Raw genomic sequence first — 21551 nt, forward strand, 5'->3', positions numbered from 1 at the left:
GGCAGTCTGCAAGATCTAACCTGTTAACATGGGAGCCGAATTAAAAACAGACACGCCACGCAGCTGAGATGCTTGCGCCACACATCCAGTGTGTCACTGGCTTAACGTCTCACGTCAAAAGAAAATCACCAGTCATTGGATGTGTCAATCAATTTCAATTTAACATCAATTCAAATAAACATTAACATACAGTAGCCTAATAATCATGAAATATTTTGATTGGGACTCGAGTGGACTCGGGCATAAGTCCGATTCCTAATATGTTCGAGTCCGAGTCAATACCGAGTCAAAATGCACACGAGTCCATGACAAGACCGAGACCATTAAAATACAGTCTCGAGACCGAGTCCAAGACCGAGTCCGAGTCTCGAGTACACAACACTGACTGCTCATTTATATCACATTCCTCACTTACAGTACACTGCTTACTTAAATTACTAATTCTTATATTACACTTCTCCCTACTATCCATATGCATCTTTGCTCTTTCGTGTTTTTTCACCTTCTCCGAGAGATGATGCATTTCGGTGACACGTAGTTGGCATGTAGTTGTCCATGCGATGTCCGTCATGCTCTCGCGATGTAACAAAATGCAGCGGTAAATTAGCAGAATAAAGCGTCAGCTACTTTGCAGCCTATTAGCTTTTTTCTTTGCTCATACCACTTCCTCGAAAAATACTTGTTTATACGACTTCCCGCCCTTTGTAGATAGTTGTTTGATGTTTAAATTTGGTCTTGGTTGTCCTAATTCTTTAATTGCCAATTTATCCTCATTGCTACAATGAATGAATGGTATTTTTTCAGTGATACGATAGAATTAATCTACGCTAAGGTAACGTTCGCCGTGATGTCGATCAAGTTCAGCTGACAACTGAATTTGCATAGCTGTCCCCGTCTCTCCGGGGTTTTTTTTGTTTTTGTTTTCACATTTGATAAAGATATTAAAGTAGTTTTTAATTTTTTCCTTGTTGTTAAAATTAAAAATAGTTTTTAAATATTATTGGATGTCACTGTTCCCACCAGTAGTTGCACAAGTTAAGTTTACGCACGATGACGAAAGCACGTTTGGGCTAGCCCTCCCGGAACTCATTGAGATTGCATTGCAGTGGTTGCAGTTCGAAAAAAAAGATCTTTGAATGGAAGTCTATGAGAGCACTCTGGGCGATTCTCAGTTTGACAGAAATCGCCCAAAAAGGGGCGGTACTACACAGAATGCGACTCGACGCTGATTTAACTATTTAGAGGCAGCAAAAACAGTCTAGAATAGTGAAAGCTAGCATAACACTGTGGTTGAATGTAAAAGAAAAAAAAAATCCCTCCCTTTCCTTTGGTGGTGCTTCGCCCAATCACCCTAATTGAGAAACCGCCACTGGCGTGCTTGCTCTTCACCCAAACAAATGACTGTGTGTCATCGGGTGTCAAATAACGCCGACACGGATGCACACACTGTCTAAACGCTTGCTAGTAGTCACCATGATATACAGAGAAAGATCGCTCTTATCAGTTCTTTCAGATGCACGCTTCAAACAGAACAGTCAGTGAAGACGAAGAAGAGAATGACGTGTTCTCCCGGTGCCTGTTTATAGTCGCGCCGGTAGTGATGTCAGAGGCTGTATCCGGCCAACAAGTGAATGTTTTTTCAATGTATGCTTCAGACACGGGTCACGACGAGGTGTTTGCCATAGCGACCCCTAGAGGACGCAGTTTGAAGTTCCCTTGAAAGGGAACTTTTTTCCCCTAAACAGTTGCAACGGTGGTTTTAAAGGACGCTGACCTGGATGATGTACAGTAGAAGATGTCACATGCTGTGCTGATGGGGATCCTTCATGACTACATCAGTTATGCTAAAGAAATCATGAAAATTGACAGTGATGCATGATCTGTATTCATAGACTATAAAACAAACTGTAATTGTATAATTTGTAAAAACAAAAAGGTTTTGTATTGTTTAGTAGAAATGGCGTTTACACTCTGTCATTCATACACATGCTCACATTCTTTCACACACTTGCGTCAGTTAAATGTTATAATATCAGTGTTAATGTTGTGGTTTATGTGTGTTCTGTCATGCCAGAAGAGTTTGTAAAGAACTTAACAAATTGTACAATTATTGTATAATAATATATTTTTAAACAATATATTAAATTTACCAAAAAAGTCAAATTTGATCTTAAACGTTATATTCAACAAATGTTCAGTGCTTTATTTATAAACTCTGTAGCTGTTAATGCCATACTTTTCTGCTTTTCTTCTTACATGTATGTTACTTTTTGACTGTTTTCTCTTGTTTTTAATAAATATTTACCTTTTGATAGTTATCATTTGTGTGTAAAAGTGATTTTAAAATTAACGAGATTTGTAGGTTTAATGCCTAGCTCAATTTAGGTTCATTTTAGCCTTGCAATGTAGTAAAGTTAAACGATAAAAAAGCAACCCATATTCTCCTTATAAAATTCACAATCAATTTGTAACAATTTCAGGGTTGCACACTTTACGCATGCGCAATGCCGCTGCCCCCTTCGTTCCCTCCCCCACAGCATAACGTGCTGCTGTCGGTTCGGTTTGTGGGACCACGGACCAGTATAGAATCAGGTGCGTTGCAGTATATTTGGAGACGCCAGAGGTTTTTCGCTCTTTCATTAGGGCATAAGCCCACTGAGTTTCAGCCTCATCAGACCAGGTCACATCACACTTACAGTCTCTCTCTCATCATTTGCACCAGCATGTCTAAAAAAAACGAAGAACCAGCGGAGGGCAAGGAGCCCGAGAGCAGCTGGAAAGACGTGATCTATAATCCAAGAACTGGAGAATTCTTCGGACGGACTGCAAACAATTGGGGTGAGTCGACACAAAACCTATGAAGGGCTTTCTATTCACAGCATTCATGCGAGTGATGAAATGTGCAGTTTACAGATATAAGGCGGATTTTGTTGCACAAAACTCAGCCTCAAGCATCTAAAACATGAAAGAAGACCCATTCCGACACCTTGATGTCATCAACTCTTTCATTGATGACATCAAATTAGTGTCCTCTCTTGTCTGTGTGTTTTGAATGATCTACAGTGATAAATATGTTGCTCAACACTCATCATCTCCAGGTTTTAGTAGATCATCTCGTGAAAAATGGAGAAAAAATCTCAAATCTGGAAATCAATATGAGGATTTAACTAAAATTAGAAGCGGCAGCAGTCCTTAATGTCATGCATTTTAAAGTGTTATTTTTAGGTTTTAAAATGCAACGAAATGACTACATCGATGTTGTGCGTGTTCTTATTGTAATTATTTATTTATTTTCTCGGCGTGAAAAGCAGCCTCTGTAAGACGCTAACATCATTAGACACTGGCTGAGTGGCAAAAAAGAAATTTTCAGAATGGTACTGTGTTTTTCAATCTACGTAACGGGTTATTTATCAAAACAAGTCTTTGTTTACGTTATTTAACAACCAAAAACGCTTGTGCACAAATTTCATAATATCGTCCTTTAAACAACGATATTGTGAGAAACTGCGCTTACTGTTTAACGTGAGAGAATGCTAGTGTTATTAACCTTCTCTTGTCCTTCCTTATTGAAAGCCCATTATATCTGTAATTCATCGGACTGTCTTCGCAGTAAAAAAACAGCCTCAAATATTAAAGGCTCGCAGAATGAATCGTTTTCACATAGGCAAAATGTCGACCTCGATTGTCTAGAAACCCATTTTTTGTTGGTTTTGAAGAAAGAGCTAAATGGTAGCGGTCGGTAACATCAAAAGGTCGCCGTGACGTCTTCAGGCCTGTGGGGAATCTGAACGGATTCTGTTTTCGCAAATGACACATCTGATTATTTTCCATGCGACACCGATCAACTGCTGCATGGAAACAAAACCGTATTCTACTACCGGTGAATAATAATAATAATAATAAAAAAAAAAAAAAAAAAAAAAATATATATATATATATATATATATATATATATATATATATATATATACACACACACACACAAAAACTGAACTATTGCTTTACAATACCTTTTGGCTTTCTAGAGGTTAAAAACGTACGTATTTTGCGGGAAAACATTGTTTTGGTTGTGCTTCGGTTCGGCTCTTCTGTGCAGATTAATGTGTTTCGTGGCACCGGTGCACACGACACACAAATAACAGACTTTGTTTTTACAACCGTTGACTCCCTGGATGTTTACCGTTTTGAATGATGTATCGTCCGCTTACTCGCTCCACTCGCGCGCCACAGTTGCTACTACTTTGCTCTTGGAACTAATCTGACGTGACACTGTCACACACGACTGACAGTATGCAATTTCCTTCCCGACAGCTGAAAATATAGATCTTTATTATAAGTGTTTTCTTAGTATGCTTGGGTAATGTCTGGAAGATGCATATTTATGTACCATCTCATTGATAACTTTTTAAAATTATTATTATAATTAAAAGGCTGCATAGTGTAGTTTTAATTAAATAATAAAAACAAATAATAATCTGTGATTGAATCTGCGAATGACCAATCAGACTGAATATATTAGATAAAATAGTAATGCACATGTCAGAGCAAAATTTTGTGCTTGGTTGCATGGAAGGATTTAAACATTATGCTTTTTAGCAGGGCCTGATTCATTTATTTCTGCCTAGCAACAAATTATTTTCTAAGGTACTGTGTTTCAGGTCTCATCCTCCTGTTTTACTTGGTCTTCTATGGCTTCTTGGTTGCCATGTTTGTCTTCACTATGTGGGTGATGCTTCAGACACTGAATGACGACACACCAAAGTATCGAGATCGGGTTGCATCGCCAGGTTCTTTTTTTAGTTTTGCAAACATTGAGTTATTATTAATTAAACAGTGTAAATAATTGTATCTAACCTTTTTCTTTTTTGCAGGGTTGGCTATCAGACCAAACTCTTTGAATATAGTTTTTAACAGATCAGAACCTCTTCAATATGACCAGTATGTCCAGCATCTAGAATTGTTTCTGCATCGTAAGTGCCCTACACTTTGCCTCACTATCTTTTTTTAATACTTTATCATCTGGATGCATATATTTATAGTTTCTCTATTTTCTGTTTCCAGGGTATAATGACTCGGAACAAGCCAAAAATGACTTGTGTATGGCGGGTCAGTACTCTGAGCAGGATGAGGAACCTCAGAAGAAGGTGTGTCAGTTCAGGAGGAGTTTACTCCAGCATTGCTCTGGGATGGAGGACACCACCTATGGCTATGCTAAAGGACAGCCGTGTGTTATTGTTAAGATGAATAGGGTGAGTAACTTCACATTCACTACTGTTCAAAAGTTTGGGGTCAGTATGATTTTTTTAAATACATTTTTTTTTTTTTTATCAAACAGGGATGCATTCAATTAATCAGAACTGACAAAGATATTTATGTTACAGATGTGTTTCTATTTCAAATAAATGCCGTTCTTTTGAAGTTTCTGTTCATTAAAGAAACCTTAATATTTGTATCATGATTTCCACAAAAACAATATTAGGCAGCAAAACTGTTTTTTCCCATTGATCACCATAATAACAATAATAATAATAATAATAATAATAATAATAATAATAATAATACGTTTTTATTTAGCACCAAATCAGCATATTAGAATGATTTCAGAAGAATCATGTGACACTAAATATTGGATTAATGGCTGTTGAAAATGCAACTTTGCCACCGCAGGAATAAATTGCATTTTAAAACATATATTAAAATACTAAATAGTTAATTGTGATATTTCACAATATTACTGTATTTTGTGTATACAACAGCATGTAATTCAAAGTGAATTATGCATAATCAAACTATTTTCTTCAAGAGTAAAAATGTCTGGGTATTCATTTCGACTTACTGACTGACTGAGGATGAATCAAGCTGATATTGTGATATTCTTAACCCTCAGATCATTGGTCTTAAGCCAGCTGGAGATCCATACATCAACTGCACATCAAAGGTGACAATTCTAGACCCGTTTCATATGGATTACAATTAAAGAATGATTTACGATCTTGTTATAAAGATACTGTGAGCTATATAAAAATCATATATAATTTATATCTTTGTATTTGTGGTGTTTTCCTTTTGTGTGCGTGGTTCAAAGCTGCAATTTGTAAGAGAAATTTAGAAAACGGAACTAAAAAAAAGCAGACATGCCTCAACACAACTTTAAGAGATTAAGATCCCACGCTGGCTGTTTCTCAGAGTAATCACAATTAGGGTCCATGCTTGGCCTGCAGATGACCTTCCTGCTAAGTATTCTCCAATAATTCCCTCCTACTTAACCACATTCTGTTATCATCATTGTTTTGGCCATTGCAAAGGTCACTGTAGGAGCAGAACCTGTTGGGTGTTTGTAATTGCCAGTGATTCTGCACTTTTCTTATGGATTTCAGCTTTAAGATTTGAATTAAATGTTGTTGTGTTTCCTGCTTGGATTTCTAAATGTTAGTCCATCCTCTCTCAAGAGTGTTTTTTTTTTCTTTTCTCCCTTCCTTTTGTCTTTATCTCTCATGTCTCAATTGCATTCTGCCAGTTGAACTCCTTTGTAAAGTGATGGGTAAGATCACTGTATGTCTGGTCTCACTCATGATCCTAGTCTCTCGTTTGCTTCTAGTGTGATTGAGCATGTCTCTTATATGCTTTATCATTCATTACCTCAAATTTTCTGCAAGCCACAACATACAATTATTTTGAAGAATTTATTGCCGGAATTAGGGATGCACCCCAATATATATTTAATATAAACTAAATGTAACTCATCAATCATTATGAATTTAGGCAACATTATTAAGCGCAGTGTGAAAAATGGATAGTCAATTTTAGATTTGCTAAAGATGACATTACAGTGTTATTAAATGATTAGTGTTTTATCGATTGACTTCAAGTAAGCATTAGATGACAGCAAAGTACACAGTAGAGAGCTGCACAATTAAGGCCCAATCCCAATTCTATTTTATACCCCTTCCCCTATACCTACCCCTTCCGCCTACAGAGTGTCAAGAGGTAGGGGAGAAAATATTCCCCTAAGGATTGGGACACCACTACTATGCCGTCAAATGTCATCATTCGTCGTCTAGCTCTCACAATACACACACATATACTGGTGTGCTGGTGTGTATTAAAGCCTTTAACTATCGTTCTGTATTAATGAGCTGCTTAATGACACACACACACACACACATATCTGAAATCGCGCAGCTCACACATCCAGAAGAAAATAAACTTTTCAACGCTGCCCCACGACTTTTATTAAACACAGTTTAAATACTGAATCGCTACATTATATTTTCCAGCGACGAGAGGATACAATCGCTGTTTTTAAGTGAACTCACTCTAAAAAGATAAACGCAGAGACGCAAATACACACAACTTCCATTTCTCTCTCTCTCTCTCTCTCTCTCTCTCTCTCTCTCTCTCTCCCTCTCTCTCTTTCTCTCTCGAATAGGCAATATTTGAGAAAATGGTTTAGCGATTTCTAATTATTGAGGGGATTAACCCCCATCAATGTCTAGGGCAGTTATCCCACTGGCGATTTTTTTTTTCAGACATTTCTTTGAGTAACATGACCATTAATATGAACTCACAATTGAATGTAACATAAAACAAATGATAACTTTTCGTTAAAATCTTTATTTATGCCAAAAAAAAGCTTACATATATGCATCTTTTTGTTCGCTGTAGCAGCCATGTTGCCTGGATAATTCATACCCCTTCGTATGAAGTAAAATCTTAGTTTGAAGGGCTATCTGGCCCTTCCCCTTACCCCTACCCCTCCAACCAAATGAGAATCGAGACACCAAGGGGAAGGGCTAAGGAGTAGAATTTGGATTGGGCCTAAATATCCAACCACAATCAATACAAATGAACATAAAAAATCTGTAATATTGGTTGATATGGCACTGAAATCTCATGCAGCATTCCTAATCAGAACCCACTTTCCATTCTCACAGTGGTTACCATCTGAATCATTTCAGATACTTTTGATCAAGAAAGATGGCTATTGAACAAATAGTAATTAATTTAGCATGGCAAAGCAACAGCATGACTTCTAGTGCTTGTTTTCTCCAAAGCAGCAGTCTGCTTTTTCTGTCTCTTGCTGGGATGTACTGTATTATGCACTGCATCCAAATGTATTTTTACACTGCAGCCACTGTGTATGTCATGGATGATTTATATCAATTGTTAGAACTACATGAAACGCCATCATCCACTCTCAACCGGTCACAGTCTGTTGTCTTCAGTTGTCTGATGGTATTTTCTGCTTCCTCTTCAGGGTGACAAACCTCTCCAGATGCAGTATTTTCCCCATGAGGGAACTATTGATAGGATGTACTTTCCCTACTATGGGAAAAAAACACATGTAAGTAAAGAGCTCATCGCAAACTTAAAGGAATAGCTCACCAAAATAAATAAATATGTTGAAATTTGACTCACTCGGGCTATAACTGATGTAGATGGGTTTGATTATTTATCTGAACAGATTTGAATTAATTTAGCATGACATTACTTGCTTACCATAGATCCTCTGTAGTGAATGGTTGCTATAAAAATGAGAGCACAAAAACTGTTAAAAACATCACAATAATCCACATGACACAGTCATGTTTTAAATAAATATATCATCATCTATCATCAAATCTTCTGCAGTCAAAGAGAATCCAATGAAGGATACTATATACTATATAGTACAATAATATGGTATTAGATCTTAATTTAAGTGTATATAGTGATATGCACATGATTACCTCAGTTTCTCTGTCTCTGGTCATCTATAGGAAGGCTATGTTCAGCCTCTGGTTGCTGTAAAGCTGTTGCTTAAGAAGGAAGACTACAACTCTGAGCTGATTGTAGAGTGCAAGGTAGAGGGCTCCAACCTCAAGAACAACGACGAGCGCGACAAGTTTCTCGGTCGAGTCACCTTTCAGGTCCTGGTGACCGAATAAAACATCTGCTGGTGCGGACGCTAAAGGGGAACATGCTCTACTTTTCTTCCTGTTGTCCCTGTTCTCCTTTTAAGCCCTCCTCTGTATGTCCTGCTGGTCCTCAGCAGGTCTCAAGGACCTAAATGAACTCTCCACAGACAGGCATGACTGATTGATTATTGTTAATGATTCCCACTCCCCATGTCTTCACAGGATCCCCGTGTAGTCTTCTGTCTAGAAGGCATAAGTGTCACTGAGCAATTGTAGTTTAACCGTGGGCCTTGCATTCCCTAGATGTTTTGAATTATTTAACCAGTTACATTGAACCCTTAAAGGGATTTTGTTTACATTGTGATTTATGAGACGGGTTAGTCACTATCTTAATCCTTAGTTGGTGTTTTTGTGTTTGTGTTGCTCTGTGTGAATATATTTAATGATCATATTGTCATATTGCTATAAGATTATTATGTTAAAAAAGTGGAATTATTTGACAGGTTTAAAATATGAAATGCATAAAGAGCCAAATTTGTAACTTAAATGCTTTTCATAACCTCTGCATGGGTCCTTGTTCATGCAGATGCCTTAGGAGCCATTTAACATCTTGGTACAGATGCTATTTTGACAAATAAAAAGAAAACGAGTAAATGGTTGTTTTTAGATTGTCTGTAATATCCTGAATGTACCACATGATGGCGATAGGACAAAGTTTTCTGATAGGAAATGTATTTATTGCTTAAAAAAAAAAAAAAAAAAAAGGTAGAACTTCAAAATTACAAGTGTGATCAGTAGAATTTTTTTGTATGTACATTTGAACCTATTCTCTTACTACACTGAATCATGTGTTTGGTGCCATAATGTCATATTCGTTTACCTTAACCATGTCCCAGTGCTCAAACAAACATAGCTCTGTCTGTTCCTGCCAGCAGCTATCAATATCAATAAATCAGCAGTTTACCTCAACTCTTTAGTTGACCACTGCCATGGAAATCTGCTTCAGTCTGTACACAGATGATCTTTTAAGCTGGCCAACTTGTCAGGTTATCACTGCATTGTCACCTATTTAGCACAAATTTAACACATTTTAAAACATTGTTATTATCACTTATTACTTTTTTCTTTTCTTTTTCTGGTCAGAAAAAAAAGCTTATGTTTCAGGAAATTTTTACAATCAATTTTCATATTTTGGGATCTGTGATGGTAAAAGTGAAAACTCCTAACTATTGACAGACACACCAAAAATAAAAACTGATAACACATCAGCAATTATTTTTACCTATAGACGTGAAAGGACACTCTCACTGTCACTAACACTGCTTCTTACACACATAAGCTTATTTTCCGCATTAGAGGTTCACATACTGTAAGGAGGAGTAGGATCTGTTTGGCTTAACGGTCTAGCTTTACTGTCTAAAGAATTTTTTGACTTACTAGTATTCTCCATTAAAACTCAATCATAAGCAGACAATGCATATTAACTGTATAATGCACAGCATATCTACATGTACACTGCCTAATAAAGCTCAAAAGTGATTTAACACTCTAAAGGAAAACGCCACCGTTTTTCTCGGCGCAGTAATATCACTGCCCCTGAACGGTCGAAGTGCTGCGAAGTTCTCTTCCGCCATACATATAGTCATAATTTTTATCTGCTTATTTAGTATATCGCCACTGTTTATTTTTTGTGTCACCATACTTACTCATTTATCCGTCTTTAAATAAGGAAAACATGGAAGTGTTTTGCCAGAGCTACAGTGATTGAGTGCAATCATTGAGACAGGAGAGGTATGTATCACTCTTCTAAGATGAGGGAAAATTGGTGAGTCTGGTGAGACTGACTTGTCTTGGTTGAGGAAATCAGACTGGAGGAACAAGGATTAGAGGTTGATTTAAGAACGCGAGTATAAACTAGATTATCGCCTTACACGATAAGTGTGGTGTTCTGAATTCAGCCCAGAACTTCTCAGGCAGTCTGTGATTTGACTCCTTAATCTGGGGAATATTTTTAGATTTTGACTCTTGTACAGATTTTTTTTAGCTTGCAACATGCGGTTACATTTTCATCAAGCATTATGTGAGAGATTAATCTTCAGATTCACTTATCTCATGAACATGTAATAGTAAAAACAAGGAAACAAACACATTCAAACCAGAAATAATAGCAGAGTCTGACTCCCTCAAATTTGCAGATTTGAAAACAAATTAGCACCAGTGTTATGGGAGGAGGAAAAGCTCAGAAATAAATAAATATGTAAAAGAAAGAAACATTTTATTGACAAATTTTGAATCCATGCCCCTGTTGAATAACTGAAATGTCTATTTAGAATCATTCTCAAGGCTTACATTTAATCGTTATTACAGTATCCTAAGAACTCAACACTGGCAAAGACACAATAATTCATTCATTTCTTATAGTTTGGTCCATTTTATGTCGAATTAAAAATGTTTTGCTCTTGCTCAGCATCATAGAAGCAACTCCACTGAAGACTGGAAGAGGGCATAACCTCCACCTTTTGCTTTAGTTACATAGTGCAACTTATGAGGATTTAGCAAATGTATCAGTGCCAAAACCCTGTCTTTGTACCCTTGAGCAATGATCTCTTTCAGCTAAACTTTTCTGTAAAGGAAGGCTGTCTTCGTTTGTAGCCTACATCTTAAACACTCTGTCATGATGAGATATGATAACAAAACACAAAGTGAACTACCTTTAAATGCTAAACAACCAAGCTCTGGTTTTATAATTTTTCAGAGCTGCTAATATATATTGATTTATTAATTAATATGTATATGTACATATTTATACACAAAATTTGTTTAAAAATCTAGGCGAGGAATCAGAAAAGCGCTGCTGTCAAAGATATTAAGCATGGAGGTCATGTGTTAACTATTTATGCGAGACTTTCTACAACAGAGATCATTAGAACTCTGTTGAACAATCACACCATTCATTCAAATGCACTTTGTTAGCATGTACTGTTGATGTTTACCTGTGTCACAAGCAGGCCCAAATGGAATCTGTGCAGATTTCTTCAGAATTTGAATATTTCTGCATCCTTCACAATTTTTTTTTTTTTTTACATATTTTCACAAATTTCGCCATGTGATGGATTAGTCTTTCCCTGCCTACGGCTTGAGATGCTGGGATAGCCTCAAGTAACCATGCAACCTTAGGATAAACGGTTTTGAAAACAGACTGGTAAATAGATGGAATTTGCCTGATTTATTTTTGCTTTCAGCTACCCGTTAGCTTGTAGTACATTCCACAGAATTCTGAATTCTATAGAATGATAAAGAACTCCAAAAACAAACTGTGATTTGGCAAGGCAGTAGATGTTTGAAATGCGAGCCGCTGCTTCTTGGGAATTGCTTCCGATTGCATTTAGTTACAATTGTTACATCGAAAACTTAAATTGTCTTTAGGTGGCCTGTAGTCCTCTACTCTTCTAGCATCTTCTCAATAAGGAATAGTACATTTACTTGCACCCCCTGTTGTATACGAGGCTGACTACTTCACGAGACATAAAGGAACTGCGGAGAAGAAGTTCCTGACTGGTCCAAATCGTAATCCACCCCATCATGGATGGTCTAGAGTGTTTCTCAGACCACGTGGCTGTGCAACTGAAGTCAAAAGAGTCTCCTTCTATACTACAATGGACTAACGTCCCATCTCTTTTCAGTCAAGGTCCACTCTTCTTCGACACAGAGCACAGTGATGCCACTGAAAGCCTTTGCTGGTGAATTCTGGCCTGGGTGGCTGGATTGGTCCTCTCACAGAAGTGTGCAAGTGCCCGATTTCTTATCATCATCGAAACCACCACATGATTCTTTCCGGTTGGGGTCGCTGAGCTCATCAAAGAGTCCAGTGTCAATCATCTCCATTTGCCAGGCAATAGACACAGCACCTGTGCTAAATTCCTTGAAGAACTTTTCATCCTTTGCATCAAACTCAATACCCTTGATTTCAGAGAACTCTGCAATGTCACCGGTATCCTTTGCGTAAACAACATTGGGTTTGGGCACCCAGGGTGGATCGATAAGGCCGGCCTCCAAACGAGCAAAGTTGATGGACTTGAACCATTCATGCTTTCTGGGATCATCATTCCTGTGAAAATGGCAAGTAACAATTATACACCCTGGCAACGTGCCTTTCACAATATTGCCACTATCTGGATCAAGACAATCAATCAATCAATCACATTCCCCAAGAGACCTAGAAAATAAAATCTTTTCCAAGGCATACACATTTGATACAACAGCTAACTTAAATACAAATAAAGAATATTGTGGTAAAGGATTTCATGCAGGGTAGGGTCCACATATCCTGCTTTAACACCTCCAATCACACTGAAGGTTCAGGAGGTTAAGAAGGATAGAAGGACTTACTTGCAGCCAAGACGTTCATCAATCTTCTTCTTGAGGAACTGCTTGATGATGTCTATGGTGGGGGCGTCAAAGTTCTTGTGCTCAAACTTAGGCTCCTCGTTAATAATGCGCCTTTGTACCTCCTCCTTCTCCACCTTCTCCTTCTTGGCTTCAGGACCTTTGAATGGGGTGTAGCCAGCTACCATTTCATAGATACTGCAGCCAAGGGCCCACCAGTCAACTGACGTCCTGTATGGGATTTCAGTAAGGATTTCAGGTGCCATATATGCACCTGTTCCAGCCTGTGAAAAGAGAACCAAAGGGTTTGAAGGACATATCATACTTTCTTGTGGGAAACTGATTTAATAAGATGCAAAACCACCCCTCTGTATGAAACTCTGATGGTTTAAGGAGTATATCTGTTTGTCACAGGTGTTTATTAAGGTGACAGTACTAGAGTAGTAAGTATTACCCTATCTATTGCTCATACCTCATTCCCTCTCTTTGCCAAGAAGAAGCTTAATTGTAATCCCCTACTAGCTGTCAGGAGTCATGTGCCAAGAATCCACTGTGATGAAGTGGAGCCTGGTTATATAAAGAAATCTGTTCTTAGGCTCAAATGTACAAGTGCACCTTTGTGTACAAAGCTGCTTTCATCTGGAGTTACTCATTAATAACTATATGGCAAATCTAACAGCAGAGCTCTTCAATTTAATTGCATGGCTTTAAGAAACATCACTATGGGGCTTAAACATATTTTTATGGGATTTAATACATGATAATAGTTAGAACAGCACAACTAAATAAATTAGATGTTCCAGACAAAAGCATTGTATTTTGGATAAATTATCTATCCTAGTGTAATGCTAAGCCGGAAAAAGTGGAAAACCCTCCAGAAATGCAGAGAACTTTGATGCACTACTATAAAATGTAGTGATTACATGGGAAAAGATGCACGGTCATGGTGCCAGACTAACATAATTAGATTACCTAAGTCAGAATGAACTAGACCTTCAGAACACTAAAGCTATATTTTGTGCATATAGTGTGTGTAGTTAGATGAATTAAACTGCTGGGTTGTGGCTTTAAAGTTGTGAAATGTCAAGAAGATTAGGGCTTCAATAACAGTCAATAAAGAGTTCAAGAAAGACAAGAAAATGACAGCAAAGAACAGTGAAAAACACAGAGCCGTCAAACATAAAATTCATGCTACAAATATAAAATGTAGTGCCTCCCAAGCCTTTGGCTGTCTGATCAGAGACAGATTTGTGTAATTCTACCTAAGAGGATCAGGAGTGTAAAGCCAACCAAACCCCCGGTGGTTCAGCTTGGGCTTCAACCTGCATTGAGGACTCAAGAAGGGCACGGGATAATAAGCTTATAGGGTAACTGCAAGAAAGTTGTTTAATTTTGGCATTTGACTATATATCAAAAATGAACCAATCATGAGGGATAGCACTGAGTATGTAACCTCCTTTTGTCCAGTATGAGCATTAAAAATATGATAATGAATTGCAAAAAAAAAAAAAAAAGGAGTAAAGTAAAGGAAAAACTTGATGAAGGTAGTATACTCCTTTTGTTATAACTATCATTTACAATCTATCTTTACAAAAGTAATCTGTCATTACAAATTTAGCTTCTAACATTTTAAACCATTTAGTTAGATAAAAACTTTCTAAAACGCCTTCACATTCTGGGAAAAATGTTAAGGCTCGATTAACCTAATTTGTGTTGTGTTGAAATATGAAGTACTTTGAATTCAGTAATGAGCCCTTAACGTTTGATTGAGTAATTTAATTGGTCAGATTTTTGTTACCTATGGCATAATTCATTGAAATGAGCTTCCAATTTACTGAAGCACAGTAACCTGATCTTTGCTTAGTTGGGAGCTAAAGCAGAGTTTCAGTGCAGAGCAGATTATTAAATGAGTACTGATATAATTTAATGAAAATAAATATAATGTATAATATAATGTAATGAACAATCCTCCAAATCACAATTATAAGTGCCCTACCTACAGAAGAGCATAAAGAGACAATGAGCCTAGGGTGCAGGTAAGGACACTGCAACTAACTGATCCTTGTATCACTTCTTTATGCTTTCTTTGGATATGTTAACTTGTGTAGCTGTACTCAGGTTGATATACCGGGCTAACACGGCAGTAATCCTGATTTACCATGTAAAAACAAACAATCTAAGGTCTCTACTTACTGAAAATCTCTAAAGTCCTAATGGCATACAAGGACTGCTAAACATAAACAAAGATTTTAACTAAACCAGTGATCTCAAACTGTGTTCTGAGGACCACTTGTGGTCTGTGATGGAATCCAAGTGTTCTGCAAGTTGATTCACTAATTTAGAAAAATGACTTAACTATAAATACAATAAAGTCAATCAATGTACTAATTAATGAATAAGCTGGTTGTGTTCAGTTATGATAAATTATTTCAGTTTTCTAATAGTGATGTACCTCAAAGGTATGTGCCAGTGTACATAAGTGTTTAGTCCAACTTAGCTAATGAATAGTCCATTTAGGTTTATTAGATAGTAAGTAGTAGTAGTAGTAGTCTATAATAAGTAATATATATATAAATAGTAGCTGTGCTTTTGTAATTTTTAGATTAGTCCAATAGTTTTCTTCAATATCTTTGCATAACTATGAATTGGTATTGAACAAAATAGGTAATGTTAGGTAGTGTGTTATTTTGGTTTGATTGCTTTAGTTGTTCACCTCCTTTGGTACTTTTAGAAAGACTCTCCATGCTCTTTATCTCACACAGGACCGCACAGAATCAGTTAACTCACCTTCTGGGTGATGGTCTTTCCAACAGGAACCTCCACAGCGAGACCGAGATCTGAAAGACGACACTGGCCCTGGCTATCCAAGAGCACATTCTCTGGCTTCATGTCGCGGTACACAATGTCCATGGTATGCAGGTGAAGGATCCCAGTTGCAATCTGAGCTGTATAATAGATGATCCTATTCATTTCGATACCCTTCTCACCAATGTTATAGATGTGATACTTGAGGTCCCCTCCATTCATCAAGCTCATTGTCAGACAGAGATGGGTCTTGGTGTCGTAAGCATAGGCCAGGCTGACAATGAACAGGCTGTTGACCTTCTCCAAGATCTTCTTCTCTAGCAGGGCCATTTTCTCACCATGTTTCTTCTTGAGACGCTTCTTGCAGAGCTTCTTGCAGGCATACATCTGGCCGGTGTTCTTAACCTGCACTGCACACACCTGGAAATGCATATGATTGACACAGTTACATTTGAGAGATTGGATTTGGATTTAAGAAAAGTATTCATAATTTTTTAACCAATCATAGTTAAGGAAGACATTTAAAGTGTATGCTAATAGATCGGACTTCACAAAAAGAACCTACCTCTCCGAAACCACCCTTTCCAAGTGTCCTGAATTCATAAAAATACTTTTCAGTGATTGGCTGTCTCTCGTACTCTTTCCACTGCAAAAACTTGTCAAAGAATACACTTGTCTGGTACTCTGTAAACGGCTTGCCTTTTAGGAACTCTTTGGTGGCCTCCTTCACCTGTCCCATCACCTCCTCGAAATCTTTGTCGGTAACCGCCTTGCACTTGGCTGCTACATCTCCAGTCAGGAAGGTGAGGGAGCTCTTGGAGCCATCTTTGCAGAACTTGTTGATGATATTTGTACGGGCCTTGTCTTTGGCAGCGGCCTCCGACAATTCCCAATCTATCAGATCATCCATAAATTCTGCAGCAGCGTTACACTCTGGCCCCGCTTGATCCAGGTACTTGCGAAACAACTTCTTTCCAATGGGCTGCTTTTCGCAGAGGGAATCAAAGTCCTTTTCCAGACACGACCTGACCTCCACACATTGGTCTGTCTTGGGTAGAGAGAGACTTCGGCGACGTTTCTTCATTTCCTTGTCATCACCCCCTTGGGCTTTTAGGTAGGCCGTGTTGGCCACCAAGTTATCGAGTCCCCCCATGTCACACATTTTGGCGGCTGTGTCGGGTTAGTTGCCCCAGAGAAATAGAAAGCTCTGGAAGCTCTGCGTTATCAGGCTAGAAGATGCTACTGCCAGCTCTCAGTCTTTTGTGTGCCACTCGCTTCAAAGCCGAGGTGCAGATGAGCTACTAAAACACGCAAGACCAAGACACACTGTAACCCAGTAATTACTCATTTAGAATTAAATACCTCCAAGGGATTTTCACTTAAGTATATTTGTGTGGTCTATACTCAGCCTCTATTCAAGGAAAGGAACTTATAAGAGGGTTCTCCTAGTAAGAAGCTTTAGGGCTGACTATATTTAGGCAAATGTAGAGCTGTAGTAAATGGATGGCCATCAGCTCTTTTGTCTAAACATAAATAGTGATACGAGAGGAGCAAAAATGTGGGAGCTAACAGCTCAGCATGGAGTGTACAAAACGCTGAGGCTAGCAGGACACACTAAAACGTTCTCCTGTTGTTTATAGGCCAATGGTTAATGTGCTATTGCTACACCAAATACCAAAGAAAAGAGGCTAATATCCATCTGCTGACACAATCAATCATATGATTTTGAATCCGTTTACTTACTGATTTGAAGTTTGCCTATTTTTAATTTAGCATAATCATTTTTAACATTTAGTCAAATATACCTTTTTATCTTTCAAAACAATTCATTCAGAATGATCTGCTCTAAGAATCTACTGAGTCAAAAAGTGTGCCAATAGGTTCTTGCCACAATTTAGCCTGAGCTTTCACACGTTGGCACTGTGTCAGATAACTGCACAAATTTAGGCAAAACTATAATTATGAGGGGCTTTTAATCCTACTTAGAAGAAAAAAAAGTTTTTGTTTATTACCGAGCATGTCATTCCATTCATGCAGGAAAACAGGTAATAATTAATCAGCACAATATAATTGCATCTCATGATGTTGTGATTTACTTTGAATACAAGTAAAAGGTAATCTTGTGTCACAAATTCTCAAGAATTATATGACAGCATGCCATCATCAAATATGAATCATTATTTGTCCACAGTCTATCCATCTCTTGATTTTTGTTGAAGTCTATAGTGGTCTTGCCAGGTAAGTTCAGGTAATAATGTTGCCTTGTTAAAATTATGTTTGTAAGTTCAGATATCTTACCTCGATGGTTTGCACTCTGCTGCACTGGCTTCATTCCTAGCGTGCCAGTCTCCCTTAGACCTGCTTTAATGAGCATTACCTTTCACATTAATTCCTACATTGTAAATACTGAGATCACCCACACTAGCCCAGGTGAAGGTTTAAAAATATTTAATTTCACAAACAGTCCTTCACATTATATCCCAGACCATTTATTTTCAAAAGCTCAGTTTGTAGAAAAAAATTTAATCTTGTAAAAAAAAAAAAAAAAACACGATAAAGCCTTTGACAAACAAAATTAAAATTCGAACAGTCTCACAGATCAAGATGGACCATATTTGGTTACGGTTATGCCATATTGACATGGATTTTGTATGCTCCAGTCATATGTCATAGTACCAGAACTAAAAAAAAGTTTTAGTAGTTTTAGTTGTGATTTCTGTATCTAAAGTGGTGCGCATGAGTCTAAGCTAATTCAGTCCGCTAAAACTAAGCTAATATGAGTTAATCCATACCAAGTGTCTTATGCTTCTAAAACAAGAGTTAGAGGAGGGGGTCTCACTCACGTACACAGCACTCCCCACATATACATCACATCACGGAGATGTCTATTTCACATCTGCATTTACTGTACAACTTTGCAAGATATATATTTTTAGGCTTATCTGCAATAAATTTATTGGACGATTCCTATTATATGTCAAATAGAATATATGTAAAACTGACATTTTAAAAACATCTGTCCAATGTTTGTACACAGCAGATGCTTTCCAGAAGAAACATCTTGCAGACATATGTGTACTATCTGGGATGATTAGTTAAAACTGCTCAAGCAAACTTTCAAGGTCATATTAACATCAGCCAACCATAAGCAGTTATTAATAGTTTAGAGGATGTATCTGTGGCTGAAAATATAATTGTTTGTACACAATATGAAAATGCAAAATCAATTGTATGTTTACAAAGATGCAGACAAATGTATTTAATGAATAGACATTGACCTGTACCCACTGTCAAATGGTAATTCTGCACATAATATATGCTTTTCTCTCTATATCTGACACAGCTAGACAGTCATCTCTGTCCTTCACAGCAGTAGGATCGCCTTGTCTCACCTGGAGATCACCTCCTCTTACAAGAGTGGATTAAAGAGGTGGTGGAGGTAGAGAACAGACTAACAATCCCCCATCTGCTTTTAACCCAGAGACACAAAGTACTGAACAGATCAGCTGGTCACTCACACAAATGGCAAAATACAACAGGAACAGGTTTTTGTTCAGCATTTATATACTAATGCATATACCTTCGCATAGAGTTGATCAGGTTGTTGATTGTGGCCTGTGGAATGTTGGTCCACTCCTCTTCAGTGGCTGTGAGAAGTTGCTGGATATTGGTAGGAACTGGAACACGCTGTCGTATACAGCGGTCCAGAGCATCCCAAACATTCTCAGTGGGTGACATGTACAGTGAGTATGCTGGCAATGCAAGAACTGGGATGTTTTCAGCTTCCAGGAATTGTGTACAGATCCTTGCAACATGGGGCTGTGCATTATCATGCTGCAACATGAAGTGATGGTCATGGATGAATGGCACAACAATAGGCCTCAGGATCTCAGCATCAATAAAATTCACCTTTGTGCATTGTCCATAACATACACCTGCCCATACCATAACCCCACTGCCACCATGGGCCACTCAATCCACAAAATTGACATCAGCAAACAGCTCACCCATACAACGCCATACACTCTGTCTGCCATATGCCCTGTACTGTGGAAACCGTGATCCTTTTGTGAAGAGAAAACCTCTCCAAAGTGCCAGACGCCATCGAATGATAACATTTGCCCACTCAAGTTGGTTACAATGACAAACTTCAGTCAGGTCGAGACCCAGATGAGGATGACGAGCATGCAGATGAGCTTCTCTGAGACAGTTTCTGCAGAAATTCTTTGGTTATGCAAACCGACTCCTGCAGTAGCTGTCCAGGTGTCTGGTCTCAGACAATCTTGGAGGTGAAGATGCTGGATGTGTAGGTCCTGGACTGGTGTGGTTACACATGGTCTGCCGTTGTGAGGATGTTGGATCCTGTCCTGTTGGATGTACTGGCAAATTCTCTGAAATGCCTTTCAATTCACATGCAACAGCTCTGGTGGACATTCCTACAATCAGCATGCCAAATGCACACTCCCGCAAAACTTGCGACATCTCTGGCATTGTGCTGTGTGATAAAACTGCACATTTAAGAGTGGCCTTTTATTGTGGCCAGCCTAAGGCACACCTGTGCAATAATTATGCTGTCTACACACAGACACACACGACGCGCAAAACTTTGCAATTGAACATTCAATAGCAAATGTTTAATAATAAAACATACTTACAGTAGCTGATTTAGAAGCGCCAGGTTGTCATAGCAAAGTCAGAATTACCTCCTCTCATAGGTTCTCGAAACAGTCCTCCATAAAATGTGTTGCTGTTCTGTTGTGAGTAATCTTAAAGATTCCTAAATGCATCTACTTTCAGAAGGCAAAATAAACTCTGTTTAAATCTAGATTAAAAAACGCATCTCTTTCGCCAAGCATTCAAATAATGTATCTCTTAAATTGTGAGTGTAGTTGCATCTGATCAAATGCCCATTCTTATTCTTTAGCTTGGATTAAACTAATTAATAATAAAAAAAAAAATTTGTTTCTATGTTTTGCCATGGGATGTAACTAGGATTTACACAAGCTCCAGTCTGGATCCAGAACACCTGAGAAGAGATGATGCTGACCCTCACAGGACCTCAGATGATGCTAACCCTGAATCAACAAACAGAATTAACAATTATTGCTACATGTGTGACTGCATCATATAATAATAATTAATTATTAATAATATTAATAATGTTCATCGTCTGGCTGACTATGTCTTGTATTAGATTTTTCCAAAAATCCTGTCATACGTGCACAAACTGACAGTCACCACTAAGCTACTACTAAATATTGTAGAAACATAATTTTCTGTAAAGTTGTTTTGTAACGATTTGTATTTGTAAAAAGGGTTATACAAATAAACTTGAATTGAATTGAATTAAAGTGTTTTTGCTTTCTCCTAGAAACACACAGCATCTCCCTGACATGGCTGCTTCAACACTAACTGCATTCACTGAAACCGTTAGGTTACTGACGTAACCCCGGTTCTCTGATA

At 37.9% G+C, this 21551-nt stretch overlaps 2 protein-coding genes across 2 annotated transcripts; one reads left to right on the plus strand and one right to left on the minus strand.

Moving 5' to 3' along the window:
- Positions 1 to 2566: 2566 nt before the first annotated feature.
- Positions 2567 to 9618, plus strand: LOC113115511 (sodium/potassium-transporting ATPase subunit beta-3-like). Its single transcript, XM_026283104.1, has 7 exons — positions 2567 to 2838; positions 4659 to 4787; positions 4872 to 4970; positions 5062 to 5249; positions 5888 to 5938; positions 8258 to 8344; positions 8760 to 9618. The coding sequence occupies exons 1-7, from the start codon at positions 2724 to 2726 to the stop codon at positions 8925 to 8927; spliced, it is 837 nt and encodes a 278-aa protein (XP_026138889.1). The 5' UTR covers positions 2567 to 2723; the 3' UTR covers positions 8928 to 9618.
- Positions 9619 to 11288: 1670 nt separating this feature from the next.
- LOC113115522 (rhodopsin kinase 1) lies at positions 11289 to 17404 on the minus strand. Its single transcript, XM_026283113.1, has 4 exons — positions 16654 to 17404; positions 16071 to 16508; positions 13287 to 13567; positions 11289 to 13005 (listed from the first exon to the last, which is right to left on the minus strand). Exons 1-4 carry the CDS (start codon positions 17248 to 17250, stop codon positions 12672 to 12674), a joined length of 1650 nt encoding a protein of 549 aa, XP_026138898.1. The 5' UTR covers positions 17251 to 17404; the 3' UTR covers positions 11289 to 12671.
- Positions 17405 to 21551: the final 4147 nt, after the last annotated feature.

The sequence above is a fragment of the Carassius auratus genome, chromosome 2 (genome assembly GCF_003368295.1).
Source record: "Carassius auratus strain Wakin chromosome 2, ASM336829v1, whole genome shotgun sequence".
In the NCBI taxonomy this organism is placed as follows: Eukaryota; Metazoa; Chordata; class Actinopteri; order Cypriniformes; family Cyprinidae; genus Carassius; species Carassius auratus.

Coding starts and splice junctions, on each gene's coding strand:
- LOC113115511 (XM_026283104.1), top strand. CDS start 2,724: ATGTCTAAAAAAAACGAAGAACCAGCGGAGGGCAAGGAGCCCGAGAGC. Junction 4,788..4,871: donor AGATCGGGTTGCATCGCCAG/GTTCTTTTTTTA, acceptor TCTTTTTTGCAG/GGTTGGCTATCAGACCAAAC. Junction 4,971..5,061: donor TCTAGAATTGTTTCTGCATC/GTAAGTGCCCTA, acceptor TTCTGTTTCCAG/GGTATAATGACTCGGAACAA.
- LOC113115522 (XM_026283113.1), bottom strand. CDS start 17,250: ATGTGTGACATGGGGGGACTCGATAACTTGGTGGCCAACACGGCCTAC. Junction 16,509..16,653: donor GAAAGGGTGGTTTCGGAGAG/GTAGGTTCTTTT, acceptor ATGCATTTCCAG/GTGTGTGCAGTGCAGGTTAA. Junction 13,006..13,286: donor GATGAACGTCTTGGCTGCAA/GTAAGTCCTTCT, acceptor CCATTTTCACAG/GAATGATGATCCCAGAAAGC.